Source organism: Microtus ochrogaster, unplaced genomic scaffold (genome assembly GCF_000317375.1).
Source record: "Microtus ochrogaster isolate Prairie Vole_2 unplaced genomic scaffold, MicOch1.0 UNK20, whole genome shotgun sequence".
Lineage (NCBI taxonomy): Eukaryota > Metazoa > Chordata > Mammalia > Rodentia > Cricetidae > Microtus > Microtus ochrogaster.
Window position 1 is genome coordinate 3,862,622 of NW_004949118.1, and position 20,840 is coordinate 3,883,461.

The following is a 20,840-nucleotide window of genomic DNA, read 5'->3' on the forward strand; positions in this document are numbered from 1 at the left end:
AGTTACCACATGTAACCCAGATTACAGGACAGTCGTATATACAGGCCTCACAAGAAGGCAGCTGCTGGGTTGGGGGGATGGCTCAGTGGTTAGAAGCGCTTGCCATGTAAGATGACCCGAGTCTGAACCTCCATGACCCATGTAAGATAAGCAAAGCAGAGTTCATCTGCGATCTCAGCACTCCTATGGTGAGACAAGCGGTGGAGCCCCGTGAACGCCCCAAAATTTATAGGCCACCTAGTGTGGCCTTCTTGACAGTGAGCGCTTAGAAAGCCCATCTCAAGGAGGGTGAAGCAAGGACTGAGGCCTGAGACTGTCTTCTGACCTCCCGCTGCCTGCTATGACAGCCTGCCCACACTCACACATATAAATGCGTATGTGCACACAAACACAAAAAGAGGGAAAAGCAGGAGGCTGCAGCCTTGACAGTCATGCTGTCCTACCCTTTGGGCCACTGTTTGGCTTCTGATTAGCACAGCAGTGGTCTTCCTGTGTTCTTAACACACACACACACACACACACACACACACACACACACACACACACACACACCCCGCTCACAGTTCCTGTGGTCCAGGGTGCTCCCTCGGAGTTATTTTCCCCACTCGGTTTTATCGTGTAAATTTAGACTGTCCTGATTTCGTTTGATTTCAAAAATAAATATCTTCCCTGTGTGTTTCAGAAATTTATTGTTCAGAAAACCAGATTTGGGTTGACCGAAACAGGAGACCTGTCTGCCGAAGACATGAAGAAAATCCGCCATCTCTCTCTGATTGAATTGACCGCCTTCTTTGATGCTTTCGGGATACCGCTGAAAAGAAACAAAACAGAGAGGGGGAAAGGCAGAGGTAACTAGTGAGCCAGGCTGCCGGCCTCAACGCTGGCCCAGGAAGACAAGGACATGGTCTGACGCTTGCTTTTTTCTTCCTCTCTTGGCCGTTTTCACTGCAGACAGTGGAATTTTCGGAGTGCCGCTTACAGTCCTCCTGGACAATGACCGGAAGAAGGACCCTGAAGTGAAAGTTCCCCTGGTGTTACAAAAAGTGAGTCCCCTGCTGAAGGGTGGGGAGAGAATGAGCTTGAGCTCACTGGGTGCTTCCTCTTGAGGACAGTAGAGCCCTTGCGGCGTTAGCCCCAGCATACGCCCATTTACAGACAATGCAGATCATTTGTCCTTTCTAATTAATCCATTTTTTATTACTCTAATAAAATGCCTGATATGGTAATCACTGGAACAGGTGTGGTTCAGATGCCGAGTAGGAAGGCTAAGATTCTGAACGGCATAGTGTCGCCCAGTGAAAGCCACCTTGGCCGTACCACCTCATAGCAGATGGCAGCTCAATGCCAGGACCATGTGCGAGAGAGAGTTCACACTGTCAGATCGGAAGTCAGGGATGAGATGGGTACAGGAAAGGTCTCCCCGTGAGCCCCTCTCTTAAAGTCTTCCAGTTGCACTACCTCAGAGACGCATGTGTCAGACACATGACTCCCGAGAGAGGAGTCACGTCCCACCCAGGAGTGTTTGCGGAACGCTGCGTAACTCCTTACGTGGTGTAGCCGTAAGATGTCAGGGAAGACAGAAGGGCCCCGCCTTCAGCTTTCTTCCGGTGTGCCTTGCACGTGTGCATGTGGTTGCACGGACTTTTTCTCTTCTCAAGGCAGGTTCTTACTATGTTGTCTTGGCTGACCTGGAACTCACTATGTACACCAGACTGGCCTGGAACTCACAGAGATCCTCCTGCCTCCACCTCCTGAGTGCTGGAATTAAAGGCGTGTGCCACTATGCCTGGCTGTTTAGCTGTAATTTTGATTGCTCTGTTTAAAGACGTGATTATTAATGGCCTATTTGATGAACATGCTAGTGCTTCCTGGGATGTATCAAAAGTTAAATTGTTCAAGTGTGTGTGTGTACGGGTGCACGCACAGTCATTCATTTTATGGACTTTTGGACTAAAACTCAAGTTAATAAAGTCAAAAGTTGGCTCTCTTCTCTAGGATTTCAGGTGTAACTGTACTCATTACATACAGTCAGGACAGAACCATTTGTGAAAGGATTTTTTTTTCACTTTATGACATCTCAACCGCATCTCTATGATTGCTAATTAGCTGCTTTAATTTATGTGCGTAAATGCATGCATAAATTTATGCATGCATACATATGTGTGAGTGCCTGAGATAGGAAGTTGGCATTCGATCCCCTGGAGCCGAGTTACAAGCAGTGGTAAGCCTTCCTATCAAGGATGCTGGGAATTGAACTCAGGCCCTCCACACAAGCAATGTGTGCTCTCAACCACTGAGCTGTCCCTCCAGCATCACAGGCAGCAGCTGAATGAAACATGCACACTTCAGGAGACACTTGTTCGACAGTGACATCTGGTGGCACAATTAAAATCCCAGCCTTTCCCCCAGACCTTGCTGGATTTTAAATTGCAAATGATACACAGAAACCCTGACCGAGGAGACACCATTGCTTCCCTACTCTAGCAATTCCACTTCCGCTCTCTTCTTCCTTCCTGCATTTGGCTCCCGGTGCCTCATACTGAGCTGCTGCCTCAAGTCTGGTGATTAAATGTTAAATGTCCAGTGATAGAGCAGGGAGGGGAGCAGTGACAGCCAGAAGATGCTGGTGTCATCTCTGTGCACTGGGGGGGGGGGGCATCCATGGGGAGTCTCCCCAGGGAAGGGCTGTGCCAGTGATGTCAGCGGGGAGCAGCCCAAGGGCCCTCTTATCTCCTCCTTGCTGACAAGGCACCTGGGGCACAGGAGATGAGATGACGTATGAGTGGGACAGGAGTGAAGCCCAGCGTGTGCCAAGTCCAGGCTCCTGGTGGCTGGGCTGTTCGTCCTCTTCTGAAGTGAAAGCGCACATGGTGTGCCTTCTCCTACGTGTAGAGGATGGCTTCCGAAGAAGACAGTCTTTAAAAACCTGTGGCAAGAATTCAGCATAAATGTATATTTCACAGGTGTAAAAATCCAGCATAGAACTTAGCAACTAACATTAACTATGAAGTCCTCACTAGATGCTAAACGAACTGTAGATTTATATCACATTCTCCACTCGGTAAAAGTCAGCCATTCTGATGGCTTATGTTGTGTGTCTTCACGTAAGGCAATTTGAGGCAGTCCCTCAACTGCTATGAGAGGCTCTTCTTAGACACATGTACGCCTTCCTTCCCCGTCCCTAGAAGAATATTGCAACCCAAGCACTGCAGTGTGCTGTTGCAGCCTCCTCTCACCTTCTGAACGTAGAAAGGTTTTTTATCCTCCATATGCCTCAGCCTCCACAGCAGGGGAATAATAATACTGGAGGTCAGGGTTGAATGAGTGACTTATGTGCAAAGCACTGAGAACAGGGTTTGACCTTCGAGAAGTACACTGGAAGTGAAACTTCCTATTGAAGCTCATCACCACCACCATCATTACCACCAACAGCAGTACCACCATCACCACTGACACCACTACAACCACCATCACCGCCTCTACTACCACTGTCATCAAAATCATCATCATCATCACCACTGCAACCACCACCATCACCACCTACACTACTACTATAACTATCACCATCAAAATCATCACTACCATCACCACTATTACCATCAACAGCATCACCACCATCAGCATCATCTCTACATCCTATCATCACCACCATCAACATCATCACCACTATCATCATCATCACCATCATCAGTATCATCACCACCATCAATATCATCACCACCATTAACATCATCACCACTATTACCATCATCATCACCATCATAACCATCATCATCATCTCCACCACCATCATCATCACCATCATCACCATCATCATCACCACCACCACCATCATCATCACCATCATCAGTATCATCACCATCATCATCACCATCATAACCATCATCATCATCTCCACCACCATCATCATCACCATCATCACCATCATCATCACCATCATCAACATCATCATCACCACTGCTGCCATTGTTACATTATCATCACCACTACCAGCATCATCACCGTCATCAGCCCCATGAAAATCTAAGAGAGCAGTTAACTCTTACATTTCCAAGGCCTTAGTTAGTCTTCTAGAAGTCTTTAAGGTCTTAATCAGGGTCTTTGCAACTAATGAGAGTAGATTTAGAAGGGATTGAGTGCATCCAGGGTAGTGTGGCTGTAGACATAGTTGATTTACTTTTTTTTCCTATTGGTTGGTCTGCAGAAGAGAAATAATGATCAGATCTGAAAGAGCCAAGTTGGCAGAATATAGTAGATAAGAGAACATGCCCTGTAGAGTCAGTGCTTTGTTTAAGAGGGAAACTTGAGAAGTTATGGCATAGATCTAAATGAAGAATTCATTCATTGGCCAATTGGAGGGAACATTGACCTTGTTGAGAGGTCATTAGCATTTCAGAAATCATTTATATATCCTTATTATATATGTATATATAGTATATGTACATACTTAGCAGTCCCCTGATTATTGCCCTCATTAATTAGAATGTTTGCAGTCATGCAGAGATACTCAATTTTTGTAATTGATTGTCGATTTTTAGTTTTTTCAGAAAGTCGAGGAATCGGGCCTGGAATCAGAAGGAATTTTTCGGCTTTCCGGATGTACTGCCAAAGTCAAGGTACTCAATGTTCTCTGCCTTCGTAGATAAAGACATAAGCTAATCCTAACCAGTGTTCTACTTCTGTGGCGTTCATGGAACGCTGGAGCAGTAGCTAAGAGCTACATTTTGATCAGCAGGTAGAGAGAGGGAGGAAGATTGGGTATAGCCTGGGCATTGGAAAACTCAAAGCCCACCCCAGTGACACAGTTCCTCCATCGAGGCCACTCCTACTTCAGTAAGGCCACACCTCCCAGTCCTTCACTAATAGTGCCACTCCCTGATGACTAAGCATCCAAATATTTGAGCCTGTGGGAACATTCTTACTCAGACCACCACAACCCAGTCCCATTGAGCTAATCTTTGTGACTGTCACTATTTCTTTGATAGTATCCCATGGCTCGCCTTAATGCTCTTCAGGACCTCTGAGTATATTTTCTCCCGTGCTGCAATTCATCAAACCTAGAATATGAAAAATTACATTAATTCACCATCAAAACGGCTGTGTGTCTTCATTTTGAAGTTGAAAACACCCATCCCTGTGTGGGGAATGAACCACTTCCGTTTGCTAGGTTTCTCTGGCCTTTGAAATCATTGAACCCATTTTCTTCCATTACCAATTGAGCTCAGCAGAGACGCATTCTTTGGCTCTCCTTTTGGTGGAATTTCTTCTAAGAATTTGCGGCAATACTCATAACCACAGGAATCCTCACTCAGCTGTTCTGAACCCAAATTCCATTTATGGTAGCATCAGCGTTTACGTCTAACACCAGCACAGCAATGTGACTCTGCTTGCCCTGCCTTCTCACACCCTTCCAGAGGCCAAGCTCTACAGAGCTGTACAGGGTCCTTGAAGAGAATCATTTTTGATCAATTCCTAGTAAAATAGCCCTTTGTGCTTCCCAAGGGGAGCACACAGTGAAGAGTTCGTGTCTACCCTTTGGTCTCCCCAATCTATGGACACAGTGGTGGGCCCTAGAAAGAATATTCATGTGGTGATGAGAAGATGAATTTAATTGTGGTAGACCCACAAAAGGAAACACACAGAGGCAGAAAGACATCCCTTCTTTACTTCATTCAGTTCAGTACACATTTCGTGGGGTCTGTTGCTATGAGCGTTGTCAGGGTAGAAATACAGGACCCTAACAGGATGTTTTCTAGATGAGAGCATAACAAACAAGTGAGCTGTGTCTATTGGGTCCTCCAGAGCGGAGATGGATTGGCAGAGCATGGGCTGTGGTACGAGCTTGTCCGTTTCCTCCAGCACTGGACGGAATGGGGTAGGCCTGGACCGTCTGCCTGCTCAGCCACAGGCTAGGTCTGCTTTCAAAGAGCCGGCTGCGGCAGGTGCTGAGGAGTGGCCAGCTGAGAGAGGCAGCTGCCTGAACCTCTTGGGAATGAGTGTGGCGAGCTCTCCTTGGAAGGAAGATCTGAAGCAGGGCAGGTTGGAAGTCCTGACTCCCTTCAGTGAGGAGTTGGGCAAACACGGACAGGATTTCATTTGGAAGGCAGATCACTTCCCAGTGGCTCTTGCAGCGTTTCTGTCCTGATTTTTATCATTTTCCTCCCTAGCATGCTTCCAGCGGAAACTAGGACCCCTTCCATTGTCTTGGGTGATCAGCAGAGTCAGAGCCCCCAAGAAAGCCAAAAAATCGGGCTTCCAAACCAGAATCAGACTCCGTTCCCCTAACCCTCTCTCTTCTCAGCTCCCCTGTCTAAAGAAAACATTCTTACATACCCCAAGTTTAATACAAGAGCAGTTACTTTTCCTCAGATAACCCTTTGTGTAAAAGCTGCTAAGCAAAGGCTGACTGCCCTTTCAGCGTGTCCTTAGATACACACATTCCCAAACCACGTTTAGGGCCAAGTCTTTCCCCTTAATTGGTTTGCTGTTGAGTCGGTCGATTTATTCTGCTGCTTGCTAAGCCAAAAAATTCAGTCCAGATGTTTCATCGTTCTGGTTTTAGGAAAGTGAGCGTGGAAGACATCTGGGCCAGTGAGTAGAAATAGGAAAATGAGGTTAGGAGAGACAGACGCGGTATGTTGCCGGGGCCTTTATGTCTCTCCGTTATTCAAACCTTCAGTACCTGTGCTTGCTTGGGTTTGGTTTCTGTAATATCATCCTCTGCACTATACATCCTATGGAACAAACTTGGGGAAAGACAGTTTTGTTTTGTTTTTAATCTGTTACAATCATTCCTGATCTGTGCCATGATTGGTCCAGCCATGGCTTCCCATTCTAGATAATTCCAGAGACTGACAGGAAGGGACTTGGGCCTGAGAGGAAGCTGCTCAGCTAGAGCCAAACAAGGACATCACCGCAAAGCCAGTTCCCAAATCTAAGGCCCACAGATCATTTGGAACCAATCTGATGCTTTGGAATGTTCGATGACTTTCTTTTCGAAACATCAGAGAAATTTGAGCCAAACACTAGGACATGTTTTAGGCAAGAAGGCAGATGGTTTGACACGTAAGATTTTCTCTTCCCCGGTTCCATTACCTTGTGTGTTGGTTTCTCTCCCGGAGCTGGTGGCTTCCGGCTAGCTGTTTGGGTTTTTTTGTGAAAATGCTTCAAAAGGTGGTATAGTTGTGTTTGCGCTACAAGGAGATCCAAGGACATGACCTCGACTATGCCCGTGTTCTCCTTAATGGAAAACAAAAAATGGGTTTTTATTGACTGAGAGATTAGCTGATTGATTGGTTGGCTGGCTGGCTGGCTGGCTGGCTGGCTGGCTGGCTGGCTGGCTGGTTGGTTGATTGGTTATCTGGTTAGCTGGTTGATTGGTTGGTTGGTTGATTGGTTATCTGGTTAGCTGGTTGATTGGTTGGTTGGTTGGCTGGTTGATTGGTTGGTTGGTTGGATTTTTGAGACAGAATCTCACCATTTAACCCAGGATGAATACATACTTATCAGTTTCCTGCCTAAGTGTGCTCCCCGTTTTTGAAAGGGTAGATCAGAATGACACATCTCTCAGCAAGCTTAGCAGAAATCTCAGTTTGGCAGGCTCTGGGAGCCATGGAAGCATTTGCGTCTGGCATGTTGGTGAGCTGGTCCTGATAGGAGAGGGTGAGATGAACAAAATGCCTGTGACTGACTGTCTAAGGCGAGAAGTAGGTTCCCATGAGAATGGAGCGCAGGCTGTAAAAAGCGGAAGGTTACCTGAGTCCTGTCTAAGTATCCGCTTTAAAGCGAGCAGTTGGTGTCAGTCAGGGAAATGACTCCATCTGCCTAGTGTTTGAGGAAACTCGGGTGTTCAAGGGAATGGTAGAAAGTGAGGATGACTTTGGTAAAGAACCATGAAGGATGGTTTGCACCGAGAAGCAAACTTTTCCAAGTAGAACTTAATGTGAGTGGAACTTAACGGCGACCCATTGTTTTAACACAAGATGCTTGCTCAGGGCAGCAGACCAAAAGGATTGGGCAGGCATGCTAACATGTGGAAGACGTGTGTGCGTGTATGTGTGTTGGCAGAGAACTGCTGTACCCATTCCAGGAAGAGGTCACTGTTCTGCACACTGCAGTGAAGTCAGAGTTACTTTATTAGGACGTTTCTCTTTGCACACATGCGCTCCTGCTCGGACTTAGAAGCAGAAGTGAGGACAGCAGAAGGATTAGGACAAAAAGAAGATGGTGGTTTATCATGTGGAGGCTGTGGTTTCCCGCCAAAACCACAAAAATGAAGCTACAGACTCAGTAACTTTTTAGAGTTGTGTAGAATTAGCAACCTGTTTCAAGATTACTACTATGTTCAGGCTACCTCTGGAAGGACTTTCTAAAAGTTAATTCACAAACAGGTATTTCAGCTCTTAATCACATGGGAAGGTTGGCGCTAGCAGCTGCTTAGCCGTCTAATTGCCAAAGCACAGCCTGTGTCATTAGAGTGGGTACAGAGGACCTGGCGTTCAGCAGCCTCGAGGACTGATCCCCTCCCTGGCTTTGCAGCAGTACCGCGAAGAACTGGATGCCAGGTTCAATGCTGACAAGTTCAAGTGGGACAAAATGTGTCACCGGGAAGCTGCCGTGATGCTGAAAGCGTTCTTCCGAGAACTCCCCACCTCCCTCTTCCCCGTCGAGTACATACCTGCCTTCATCACGCTGATGGAAAGTAAGTGAAGAAATTAAATGTGGTCGGACTGAGACAGTAGGAGGTCGATGCAGCCCGTGAGCGGCCGAGTCCCACACAGCGAAGTGTGCCTCTCCTGGGTTTGCACATCTAAATCTGATAATTGTCCCTATTTTTTTAGTTTGCTGAGAAAGAAACTTTTGGATTTTAAAGATACTGTAGGTTTTTGTTTTTTTTTTTAAATCAGTTCTGGAATTTGCAGTTGATGCTTATTTTAAATATTTTAATTTGCTGTTGACAGGCCGTGGTTTTTTTTTTTTTTTTACATTCACTGTAAGCATGTTTTCTTTCACACTGTTTGCATATTTCTGAGAGCCACTTAAAAACCTCATCTGCTACTCCCAGCCCCTGGTTTATCTCATGATCCGGGTCTTCTTCTAGAATGGGTACATACACTTCTTTGTATGTGAAGTTAATTTCAATTCTGTTCTGGGTGTTGTGTTGGGCTGCTGTGCTTAAATAAGTCATTTGCTTGGTGGGACCAAAGCTGTCACCAGTCGTGTGTGTGTGTGTGTGTGTGTGTGTGTGTGTGTGTGTGTGTGTGTGTGGTGTGCGTGTGTGCGTGAGTGTGTGTATGTATGTGTGTGTGTGGTGTGTGTGTATGCGTGCATGCACACAGAAGCCTCCTCTGCCACTCTGCACTCTTTATTTCTTGCTTCTTCTGACACCAGATCTCTATCTGAACCTAAAGCTCACTTTATGTCTACCCTGGCTGGCCAGCGAGCCCCCACGACCTGCCTGTTCCTGTCTCTAGCATTAAGGTTATAGGTATTTCCCATCAAACCGAGCTTTCTCTGTGGGTGCAGGGGATCCAGACTTAGGTCCTCATGTTTGCATAGCTAGACCGTTACCCAGTGAGCCAGCCTTGCAGCTCATCTGTCACCCTCTGTCTTGCTACCTCACACGTGTGTGCTTGCGGGTTGGCCTGAGATTCGGTGTGGCCTGCTCCGGAGCTAGAACCTCACCTCTCTGTATCTCGTTCCCCCATAACATTCCAGGGTCCAGTTGCCTCCGACCCTGACCCAGTTTCAGGGCAGACAGTCCGGGATTCTCTGTTTATCTTTGAGTCTTCATCACCTCACACCGCCCGGGCTCCTGGGGTCCCGGAATGTGGGCCATGTCCCTGCTCTGAGTTCGCCGGCCTCTCCAGTCTGCCCGATCTTATTTCCTTCTCTGTAGGGCTATGTGGTTGTGGGTGCTTTTCAGAGACTGTCATTGTCCCCTGTAGGACCGCCCATCGGCCAGACACATACAGTACCACACCAGATTTCCCTGTTTTAGGTCAAACATTCAGAACACTGGTTCTCAATGAGGAAAACAGTTTCCTCCTTACTCTGTGTTGACATACACCAAACAACTTTGCTGAAACGAGCTGGCCTAGCGGATTTGTGCGGCCCAGCAGTGTGAATTTAGATAAGGGGGGGACCCAAGCCTCCCATGCCAGAGCTACTCAGAGCTGCTGCAGAGGGCTCCAGCAGGAAGGTGTTTGCTTTGTAAGTGTAAGGACTTGAGTTCAATCCCAGAGTCAGTGTAAAGAACCCTGGCATGGTAGTGCACACTTGCAATCACAGTGACGGGAAGATGGGGGTAGAGATGGGCGGGCCCCTAAAAGCACACTGGCTGGATAGTCTATAAATTACCTGGTAAAGTTCCAGGCTGATTAAAGACCCCCGTCTCAATGAACGGTGGAGGGCAACTGGGAGATAACACTGAAGGTTGTCTTCCGACCGCCACATATGGATACACACACACACACACACACACACACACACACACACACACACGTACAAGCCACACAGACACCAACACACAGGAGTCTGAGCTCCCTGCCGCCCATCATTCCCCATCCACAGCAGCCAGTGCACTTCTCTGCAAGGGAGACTGAAAAAAATACCCTGAGAGAGTTCACAGAGCACACATGCACCTCTGTAGAACTTTGCGAGGGAAAGTACTTCATTGCCGGCGATCGATCTGATACCAGCCAGCTCTGCAGGAAGCTCAGAGCTCTGGCCCCTGATCAGGGGGAAATAGTTGCCCTTTCTGCCACCTGAAGGAAGGACATGTTGCAATGAGATTTGTGATGAGGAAGCCATGACGTATGTATGTGCATGCGTGCGTATGTACACACGTGTCTCTGTTGGAACTACCTTCTGCATACTCTGACGGAGTTCAGAAAGCACAGATTGTTTACCATTCCTGCAGTTAGTGGCTCAGCCTTGGCTGATTCCGTCAAGGACTAACTAGTTCATCAGCCAGACTTAGGGACTTCCAGGAAAAGCATAATGATTTTCTGGGAAAATAACAACTCCAGGAGAAAGCAAGCTCCATGCTAAGAGGCATTAAATGAATTACCCACAAACTATGAACCAGACCGTGTACGGCCAAGTTCCGCCAGCAAAATGAAAACGGAAATGAAAAATTTGCCGAATCAGACTTAACAATTGTAAAGGAAACCTTGTGATTCTCTGCAGTGGAAAGAAGGGCTGCCCCACCTGGGCTTGCACCTGTTGTCTTTCCCTGGGGTGTTCTGGGATTGATCACCTCTGAGGAGAAGGCTCTCTGCATAAATTAGCATCTCATCCGGGCCTGGCACTGGACACACTCCTCATAGGCCCTGCTGTTTATGTATGCTCACATCAATGCACGTTTGCCTTTTCAGTATTCCTCCAGCCTATAACACGTTCCTCTTAAGAGCTGGGCGTGGCTGCCTAAAATCCACGTGGATAACGCGGAGTCGGCGTGGTCAGATCTGTGGGTGTTCCCCCACCCTCCCACACAGCAGACACACACTTGTCACCAGCTCCCCACCTCCAGCGCGCATGTCTTCCACTGGCGCAGTAGGTTCCCACTTGACGCTTGCATTGCTGTGATGCTCAGTGCTTCGGCGGGCAAGCATCCGCCGGCCTCCAGCCACGGACTGTGAATTGATTGCAAGGGTGCCCTTCAGCTTGAGAACTCCCCAGGAGCCCAGAGCATCTCACCTTCTGCAGACACTCTTTCCCCAGCAGACCGTTTTGAAGTGAGCTGTGAAGGGAAGCTTCAGTGGACGCTTCATTTTCAGGGTAGATGCCAGCCCTCTGGTGCCATCTGGTGTTGCTCGGGAATATCAACACTCCAAAACTAGCTAGTCGCCTCCCTTAAATGTCTATATGAGATAAGACATATGTAGCATTGGTCATCAAACCAATGTGCCCTGTTTGACTGTTTCTAGGAACTGGCATGAACCCTGTGTGCACATTAGCTCACTTAGTCCTCAGGTCAGCCCTATGACTTAACAAGGTTTTATAGATGGCAAAATGGAAGCAAAGGGGTTAAATGACTTGGTACTGAATGCAGGGTTGGAGTCCGGGTCTAGAGCATGCATCCTCCGCCCTCCTATGCTGCTGTGTTTTTGTGTGTGGTGTTTATTTGCACTTGAACTGGGCTTTGTCTTCTGTTTGCGGAGTAAGGCAAGGTCTGTGGACGCTCGTTGAAAATGAACCTGTCGTGTAAATCTAGAGTTATTTAGAGGACCTTCTTGGCTACCTGCCTGTAAATAGGCCTCATGGGATTGCAAGGGGGTGACAGGCTGGGGCTCCTGTCCAAATGAACAAATTAACATTGTTGAGCTCCAGACCCAAGTCCTTCCCCTTAGCTGTCAGCGCCCTCCTGCGCCTCCAGATGTCAGCGCGGCTGCTGTCAGTGCACATCCGTGGGACTTCAAGCGTGTGATCGTTTCTGTCTTCTCATTAGGGGGGCCTCACATCAAAGTGCAGTTTCAAGCCTTGCACCTCATGGTCATGGCCCTGCCTGACGCCAACAGGGACACAGCCCAGGTAAGTGACATCGACCTTGGGACCTGTCATGGGGCTCAACTGGGGAAAACAGGAGTACGACAGCTCACAGAGCCCCTGCGAGATGCAGTGCCACTGTCTAGCGTGCTCCTGGTATTGTTATGCTGAGGAAGGCACCAAGAAGGGAAGTTCTAGAACTCTCTTTGAACATTAACATTCAGTTCCCTCCGTTCAACTGGAGCATGCCCAGTGTCTAAGCAGATGCCAGGATTAAGTGTGGGGAGTGGGAGAGATAAAGATGAGAGGCTACATGACCCCACACCTGGATCCCGTGAGAAGGGTTAGCTCCTCTCCAATCCTGTGATTCCTTCCAGCCTGGTGGGAGAGTACTGATCAGCCCTTGAGGAGGGCGTCTGACATCACTGCACTATGAGATTTCTGAAGTACCTACTTTAGAACATATACACACAGCATAATTTAAATCGTCCTAGGTTTTAGGAGTTTTGATGCCCCCTGGTAGAGTCTGGTCATTTTTCAGATTGGAAAAACAAATTCTAGAGAAGGGACTCACTCACCTGCTGACAGGTGGCAGGTGACTGGTGGGCTGGCATCCATAGTCCCCTTCCCCAACTTCCCTTCCTCTACAGTCCATTTGTCATGTTAGTAAAATGTGAGCATTTCTCTGCAGTTTTAGGGACGAGTGTGTGTGTGTGTGTGTGTGTGTGTGTGTGTGTGTGTGTGTGTGTGTGTGTGTTAGAAAGCTGGTGTGTGCAGAGCAGGTGCTTGAAACCTTTGAATTGAGGCTGAAGTAAGATGAGTTCAATGAACCCTTGATTTTACGGCCAGCCAATAGAATGTAGAAAATGAAGACATCTGATTGCTTTCTGTCTGCATGGCTTGAGACAGGGAAGGGAGTCGGTACAAAAGCTGTGTGCAGACACTTGCCAGGGGAAGATTCCACACTTAACATGCAATCCAAAGAGCCAGGCACAGTGCTGCATGCACGTAATGCCAGCACTCGGGAAGCTGAGGCAGGGGGATCGCAAGTTGGAGGCCGGTATGAGCAGCAAAGCAAGGTCATGAGAAACAGCAGAAAGAGGCTATGTCTAAAGTACTCGTTTAAAACTTGGAGCTGCATTTGGGTCTGCACAGAGTGTGAAGAGGCTCCTGTTGTTCAAACCATTTCTCATGGAAACGGTAACCAGGTACTGGCAGTAGGACTTTCTGTTAAGGGGCTTTTACTTAGAGAATTATTTTTCTTCCTTCACAACAAAACTGCATTTCATTTTATTTGAGCTGCAGTGTTTTGCCTCCCCGGTTGATACTTAATTTCAATATTTGTCAAGCTTGTTTAGGATAAAATGTAAGTCTATTATCTGTAGCCTCCGTGGTATTAAGCCCCTAAGAAGGGGATTACTTTATGAAGCCGACAGTTGAGTTTATTGCTCGCGTCTATTCTTCCAAGCATCTTAAGGGGACACAGGACACATTTGCTCACACTTGCCTTCTGACACGTTCCCAGCAACACAGGGAAGGGATGTGGGAATGAGTGGTCGCCATCCGGGAAGCTTGTCAGTGGTTCCCGATAGAGTGACATGGTTCTCCTGCCTCTTGTTAGGCACTGATGACGTTCTTCAATAAAGTGATTGCCAATGAATCAAAGAACCGCATGAGCCTCTGGAACATTTCCACGGTGATGGCGCCAAACTTGTTCTTCAGCAGAAGCAAGCACTCTGACTATGAAGAATTGCTGCTAGCCAACACCGCAGCCCACATCATCCGCCTGATGCTGAGGTACCAGAAAATCCTGTGGAAGGTGAGTGACAGCTCTGTGGCTGTCCAGTGTCCCTATGAACTGTACCAGGTGCAGGAGGATGTAAATGATCCAGGATCAAACAACCCAAGACACAAAAGGAGAGGAAAACAGTTCACGGTGGCTCGTGGTATCCTACGCCATCGGCCTTTCCTGTCCACAGGTTCTCCAACTCTGGATGTAACCAACCATAACTCCAGCCATCTTCCCAAAGTTTTACAGCCATCCTGAGCTGTTCAATCATTAGAACCTAAATAGTACACTAAAACAAACAATGCCTTACACAGTGTTTGCATTGGGTAGGTATTGTGAATCATAGCTGATTTGCAGGGTAGAGGAGTATTTGTGCAGGCTATGTGCAAACACATGAACTGAATCCTGGGAGGAAGAACGCAGAGTCAGGGAGACGCCATGGTTCTGCCACTGGAGATAGATGTGCTGAAGCTTTGCTGGTAGGCCACGATCTTGTGGTGATATAGAGATTAATAGAAATGGGTTAAATTAAGATGTACGAGTTAGCCAATAAGAAACTAGAGCTAATGGGCCAAGCAGTGATTCAATTAATACAATTTTGTGTGATTATTTTGGTTCTGGGTGGCTGGGACAAACAAGGGGCTCCCTGCAACAGCTGAGCATCCAAGAATTTCAGAACCTAAGGGGTTCCTAGAACCAGCTCCCCTTGGAGACAACAGGGCATTCTTTAAATGTGTTCTAAGCATGTTTTCTAAGCTAAATGGAAATCCTCGTCACTTTTCTAATCTTAAGAACAAATGTCACCTCTCCTGGCTCCAAGATAATGAGGAGTTAAGAGTAGCTTCCATAATGAAAGGCTTGGTCTACCAGGATGCTTTTGCTGAGATATTCCTTTCTAGTCAAGCCCCTGTCTTCTGCAGGTGCCATCTTTCTTGATCACCCAAGTAAGAAGGATGAATGAAGCCACCATGCTGTTGAAGAAGCAGCTCCCGAGTATGAAGAAACTGCTTAGGAGGAAGACCCTAGAGCGGGAGGTGAGAGCATCAGTGGGGCCAAGGCTGGACCAAAGCAGGGCCAAGGCTGGACCACAGCAGGGCCGAGGGTGGATCCCAGCAGGGCCTAGGGTGGATCCCCAGTAGGGCCAAGGCTGGACCACAGCAGGGCCAAGGATGGATCCCAGCAGGGCCAAGGATGGATCCCCACAGGGCCAAGGGTGGATCCCAGCAGGGCCAAGGGTGGATCCCCAGTAGGGCCAAGGCTGGACCACATTAGGGCCAAGGCTGGACCACAGCAGGGCCAAGGGTGGACCCCAGCAGGGCCTAGGGTGGACCCCAGCAGGGCCTAGGGTAGACCCCAGCAGGGCCTAGGGTGGACCCCAGCAGGGCCATGGAAGTCCACAATCTAGGCTTTCTCTCTCAAAGGAGGAATGGAGTTATTAAAACATACAAAGATACTATAGAAAGTCTCCATAACAGAGCACCAGGATCCATCTTACGTGTTGAATTACATGCTTTGGGGTTAAAGTTCTTGGAATGTCTATCTCTGGAAGATTGTTTGCTATCCGACTCATTAGAATGGCTGAAATGACCTTACACAAGTCAAAAGTCAGCATTGTAGTCCTCTCAGTGATTTAAAGACGATCAAGTTGTCATGGTTTGAACGTGCAGTGTCCCCAGGCTCCTGTTTCAACACTTGGTCCTCAGCTGGTGGCACTGTCTGGGAATGTTGTAGGACTTGTAGGAGGTGGGTGGAGCCTTACTGGAGGAAGTGGGTCACCTCAGAGCTTATTGTTCAATCCCCCTTCCTCTTCACTCTCGGCTTCCTGCCACTGCTCCCCTGCTTTCCCTGCCGGGATGGATATACGGGATGGAACTGGAAGCCAAAATTCTCCCCTAAGCTGATTTAGTCAGGGTATTTTTATTGTAGCATCTAGGACATACATACCTATGACAGTAGATCAAATAAGTAGAAAAAGACATTTCTTTGTTGACAAATGGAATAGATAATTTTCAGTTTTTTAAAAAAATTACATAGCATTCCCAGAGATATTGTGTTTAGTACAACTAGTTATGTGGAGATATCAATGCATTCCAGGCATTGGTTTTATTCAACTCTGAGGATGCAAAAACTTGAAACTCATATTACGCTTTAAAAAAAATACAGCACTATAGAGGATAAAGGAATCTAAGAGCCATGAACACACAGAATGATGCCCTAGCCCAAATCAGCTATACCGACAGTGAGCTAGGGCCACTGATACAAAAATGATAAAGACATGGATAATAATGAGTAAAGTGGGTTCTAAGCTCCATCTTGAAGGGATAGACAGCACTAAAGGGAGAAAGAACAAGAATCAGAGATGATGGGGAAGAGGCATAGTGCTCACCACTGTGGGGAGGCAAGAGACTGACTAATTGATATTCCCACAATCACAATGTCTATATTACTCTCATTTATTGCATTGTTGCTAGGAGCGGCGGGCCTCCTCCGCTCCAGCTCCCTGCCGCCAGCTAGCTTATGCCCCGAAATAATTACACAGAATCTGTATTCTTTTAAAACACTGCCTGGCCCATTAGTTCCAGCCTCTTATTGGCTAGCTCTTACATATTGATCTAACCCATTTCTAATAATCTGTGTAGTCCACGAAGTGGCTTACCAGGGAAGATCTTAGCCTGCGGCTGTGTTGGGTGGGAGAATCATGGCAACTCTCTGACTCAGCTTCTTTCTCCCAGCATTCTGTTCTGTTTACTACTCCTATCTAAATTCTACCCTATCAGAGGGCCAAGGAGTTTCTTTATTAATTAACCAATGAAAGCAACAGATAAGATACAAGACCCACCTCCATCACTGCATTAAAAAATGATGTCTTCTAGAAGAAAACCAACCTTTTTCTGTGCTGGGGATTAAATTCAGGGCCTTGCTAGGCAGTCACTCTATTGGTAAGCCACACTCCAAGCCAGAACCAGCAGGTAGGTTAATTTAAAGGATTTTTTTTTTAAATTAAGTTCAACATCTGGATGTCCTTAGAGACAGTTTCTTTAGAGACTCTTGAAACAGCCTTATTTAGTAGTTTGGCTGGCCTTTTTTGACTGTGTAATACCTTTTGTTAAGACTAGACACTCTGAGTATTATGGTATTTTTACAAATCAGATCCTCAGGGCTCAGGCCAGAGCTCAGTGGTAAAGAGCCTACCTTTTATTCATGAGGGCTTAGGTTTAATCTCCAGAACCATCGCTTGAATGCACGTGTACACACTCACACACACACGCATGCACTCACACACACATGCACACACACACACATTCATGTACACACATGCACACACACACTCACACTCATGTATGCACATACGCACGACAGAACAACAGAGCCTCTCCCCTCCAGCTTGTGTGCCTCCTCGTATGCCCAGTTCTGGATATGCACACGGCTGTCTAAATCCTCGGAACACCTGAGCCTTTTCAGTTCTGTGCTGTTTCTGCAGCTGTTATCTATGGCAGTAGATAAACCTGGCACACAACACTGTGCCCACAGCTCTGACAAGTTCCAAGACAGGTAACATTTAGGCAGGCCATTCAAGCCCCCAGGTAAGTCACAAGTAGTTGGGAGTCTTGGTGAGTAAGGCGCATCCTTTTGTACCTACGTCCAGGATGGAGGCAGTGACAGACAGTATAGGTGCAGGTTGGTAGTCTTCAGATGTGGACTGAGCTGAGGAACAGGGGTGGGAAAGGCTGAAGTGGAAATGCCACTAAACCCGGGCTTGGAGGTGATGGGAGGGTTGTGAGTTGAAGGTCGCGGTGAGCTACTTGCTGAGTTCAAGGTTGACTACATTCTGAGACCCTGCCTCAAAACAACACAGCAGCAACCGGAAAACACCACACAGCCTGCTGGTCTTAGGCAGGGCAGCTGGTGTGCTTGACGCCGTGTAAACGCTACAGTGCCATAGGAATGCCAGCTTTTTTCATGCTTTGACGGTCCACAGAAGCAAGCGCCAAAAGACAGAACACTTTAATTCCATTGTAGCAGGCCATGCTTAAATGCTTCATGTCCGTTGGAATAAAGAATTAACTAACAGGTTACAAGTTAGAATCACTGAGAAGAGCTAGTGGGGTGACTCAGCCAGTAATCTTGAAGACCTGAGTTCAATCCTAGGAACACACACGGTGAAAGGAGAGAGTTAACTCCCACAAGCTGTGTGTGTGTTTGTGTCAACCCCCACAAACACATCCGCAATCAACCAGTCAGTCAGGAAGTAAATAAATGAATGAAATAAAAATGTGGAAAGCATATAGAAGAAAATTTAGTCACTGCTGACTTCCACCCTTGGAGAAAATGAACACCAGAGGCAGGATATGCGTCCACGGAAACGCACAAGTGTGTCCGCCCCAGATGCTCTGTGCTCGTGCAACAGACAGAAATACACGCCTTCTCGATCCTCTGCAGCCGCAGGCTCTGCCCGTGAAGAAGGAAACTACTCCATAGGTCCGTGTTGCAATGGTTCTGAACACGCACAGACCTTTTTAGTGTTTTTAAAAAGAAAAAAACCATCCACGGCAGCTTATTTACCTAGCAATTATAGTCTGGTAGGTACAACAAGCCAGCTAGGAGTGACGTGAAGTATTTTGGGATGATGTGTACCTGTGCCACTTTCTGTAGGGTGCCTGAGGATCAGTGGCCTTTGCTGTGGGTTTGCAGAACCCATGCTCTGACTGCATGCGTTCCTCCTATCCTATGTGACTGCAGCATACAGGAAACACTGTCCCTGGTCTTGCTGTAGCGGCTTAATAAACAGTACCACGTGTCCCATAGCCGTGCGCCCACCCCCTTTGATTCTTTTGTGCATTCTTCTATGGGTGTACAATAGCTTGCCTAGGCCGCCTAGACTGGTGAAGCCCGGATGGCATTTCATTCATTTCTCTCATGATTTGAGCTTTAGTGAGAAACTGCTACATAGGTCATTGTTTTCACAATTGAAATAGGTTTGAAGTTGAATTTGCAGATGAGGAATTTGGGGGTCAAAGAGCACATGTACTTCTTAATTCGATAGGTACCCAAATATTGTCCACAAGGATTACTCCAGGCCAGAAGCAGCATGCACTTATGTTCTCGGGGCTAATCTGAAAGATGGAATGTGTTTTCTTTAGGTTTCAAGCCCCAAGACCTCAAAGGTACCACAAAAATCACCTTCAAGAAGAATGGTAAGAATTTTTTTTCTTTATAGCTAATAGTGTGTGGGGTGTGTGTGCGTGTGCATGAGTAGGTGTGTGTGAGAGTATGAGTGTATGTGTGTGTGTGCATGAGTGTATATGCATGTGTGTGTGCATGAGTGTATATGCATGTGTGTGTGCATGTGAGTGTATGTGCATGTGTGTGAGTGTATGCGCATGTGTGTCAGTGTATGCGCATGTGTGTCAGTGTATGTGCATGTGTGTCAGTGTATGTGCATGTGTGTGAGTGTGTGTGAGTGTATGCGCATGTGTGTGAGTGTATGTGCATGTGTGTCAGTGTATGCGCATGTGTGTGCATGTGTGTACATGTGTGTGAGTGTATGCACATGTGTGTGAGTGTATGTGCATGTGTGTGAGTGTATGCACATGTGTGTGAGTGTATGCGCGTGTGTGTGAGTGTATGCGCATGTGTGTGAGTGTATGCGCGTGTGTGTGAGTGTATGTGCGTGTGTGTGAGTGTATGTGCACGTGTGTGAGTGTATGCACATGTGTGTGAGTGTATGCATGTGTGTGTGAAGCAGGAAGCCTTCTCTCACTCCTGTCCTTTTTCATCTCTGAAATGGTATCACCGTGCAGCCAAGGCTGGCCTTAAACTAAAGCTCCCATGATCTGAATACACTAATGAGAGGCATGTGTATGCCCAGCCCCCATGACTATTCATTCTCATGTAATACTCTGTGAGAACTTCCACTACCTTCTTGGGCCTCAGTCTGTCCTTCAGGCTTGCCCTTTCTAGTTTGCAAATGGAGCAGTGATACAGGAACTCCAGCTGATGACTCAGGTGGTGATGGGTACGAAGGTCACCAAGGTTAGGAGGGATCTGAGTCCATTCTGTGAAGAGGCCCAATAATATCAGAGTGAGAACTGGTCTGACAGAGTCATCTGGAGAGCTCAGAGGGAAAGGGTCTTGAAATGCTGGAAACGGTGTTTTAGGAGTGAGGTCTTGACTGCAGTAGGCTATGATCTTTATCTGTGCTCCCCCAACTCCAAAGCCCTCCATGTTGATTCCCTAGTGTAGTTCTTGATGGCGATATTAGGGTATAATATAAAAACTAACCCAAATTTAAAATACCCTGCTTCAGGTTCCTAGGACTACCATAACTGCACCATAGGTGGGATTGCTGAGACATTAGAAATTTATAGTCTTCTGATTTTGGAGCATAAAATCCAATTCAGAATGTCAGGAGAGTGGGTTTCTTCTGAGCACAGTGAGGGAAAGATCTATTCCGGCTCCTCTGTTAGCCTGTGGTGTCTCCCTGTGTCCCCTCAGCCTCCACACTGTCTTCCTGTGGTGTCTCCCTGTGTCCCCTCAGCCTCCACACTGTCTTCCTGTGGTG

At 47.2% G+C, this 20,840-nt stretch overlaps 1 protein-coding gene across 1 annotated transcript in view; it reads left to right on the forward strand.

The window, feature by feature from the left end:
* The window catches only part of Arhgap28 (Rho GTPase activating protein 28), a 115,660-nt gene that overhangs the window by 81,697 nt on the left and 13,123 nt on the right, over positions 1-20,840 (forward strand). Inside the window, exons 8-15 of the mRNA XM_013353955.2 lie at positions 683-848; positions 952-1,043; positions 4,539-4,616; positions 8,539-8,701; positions 12,452-12,534; positions 14,111-14,308; positions 15,199-15,312; positions 19,420-19,473. Coding sequence (XP_013209409.1) covers positions 683-848; positions 952-1,043; positions 4,539-4,616; positions 8,539-8,701; positions 12,452-12,534; positions 14,111-14,308; positions 15,199-15,312; positions 19,420-19,473 — 948 coding nt within the window. The remainder of the gene's footprint in view (positions 1-682; positions 849-951; positions 1,044-4,538; positions 4,617-8,538; positions 8,702-12,451; positions 12,535-14,110; positions 14,309-15,198; positions 15,313-19,419; positions 19,474-20,840) is intronic.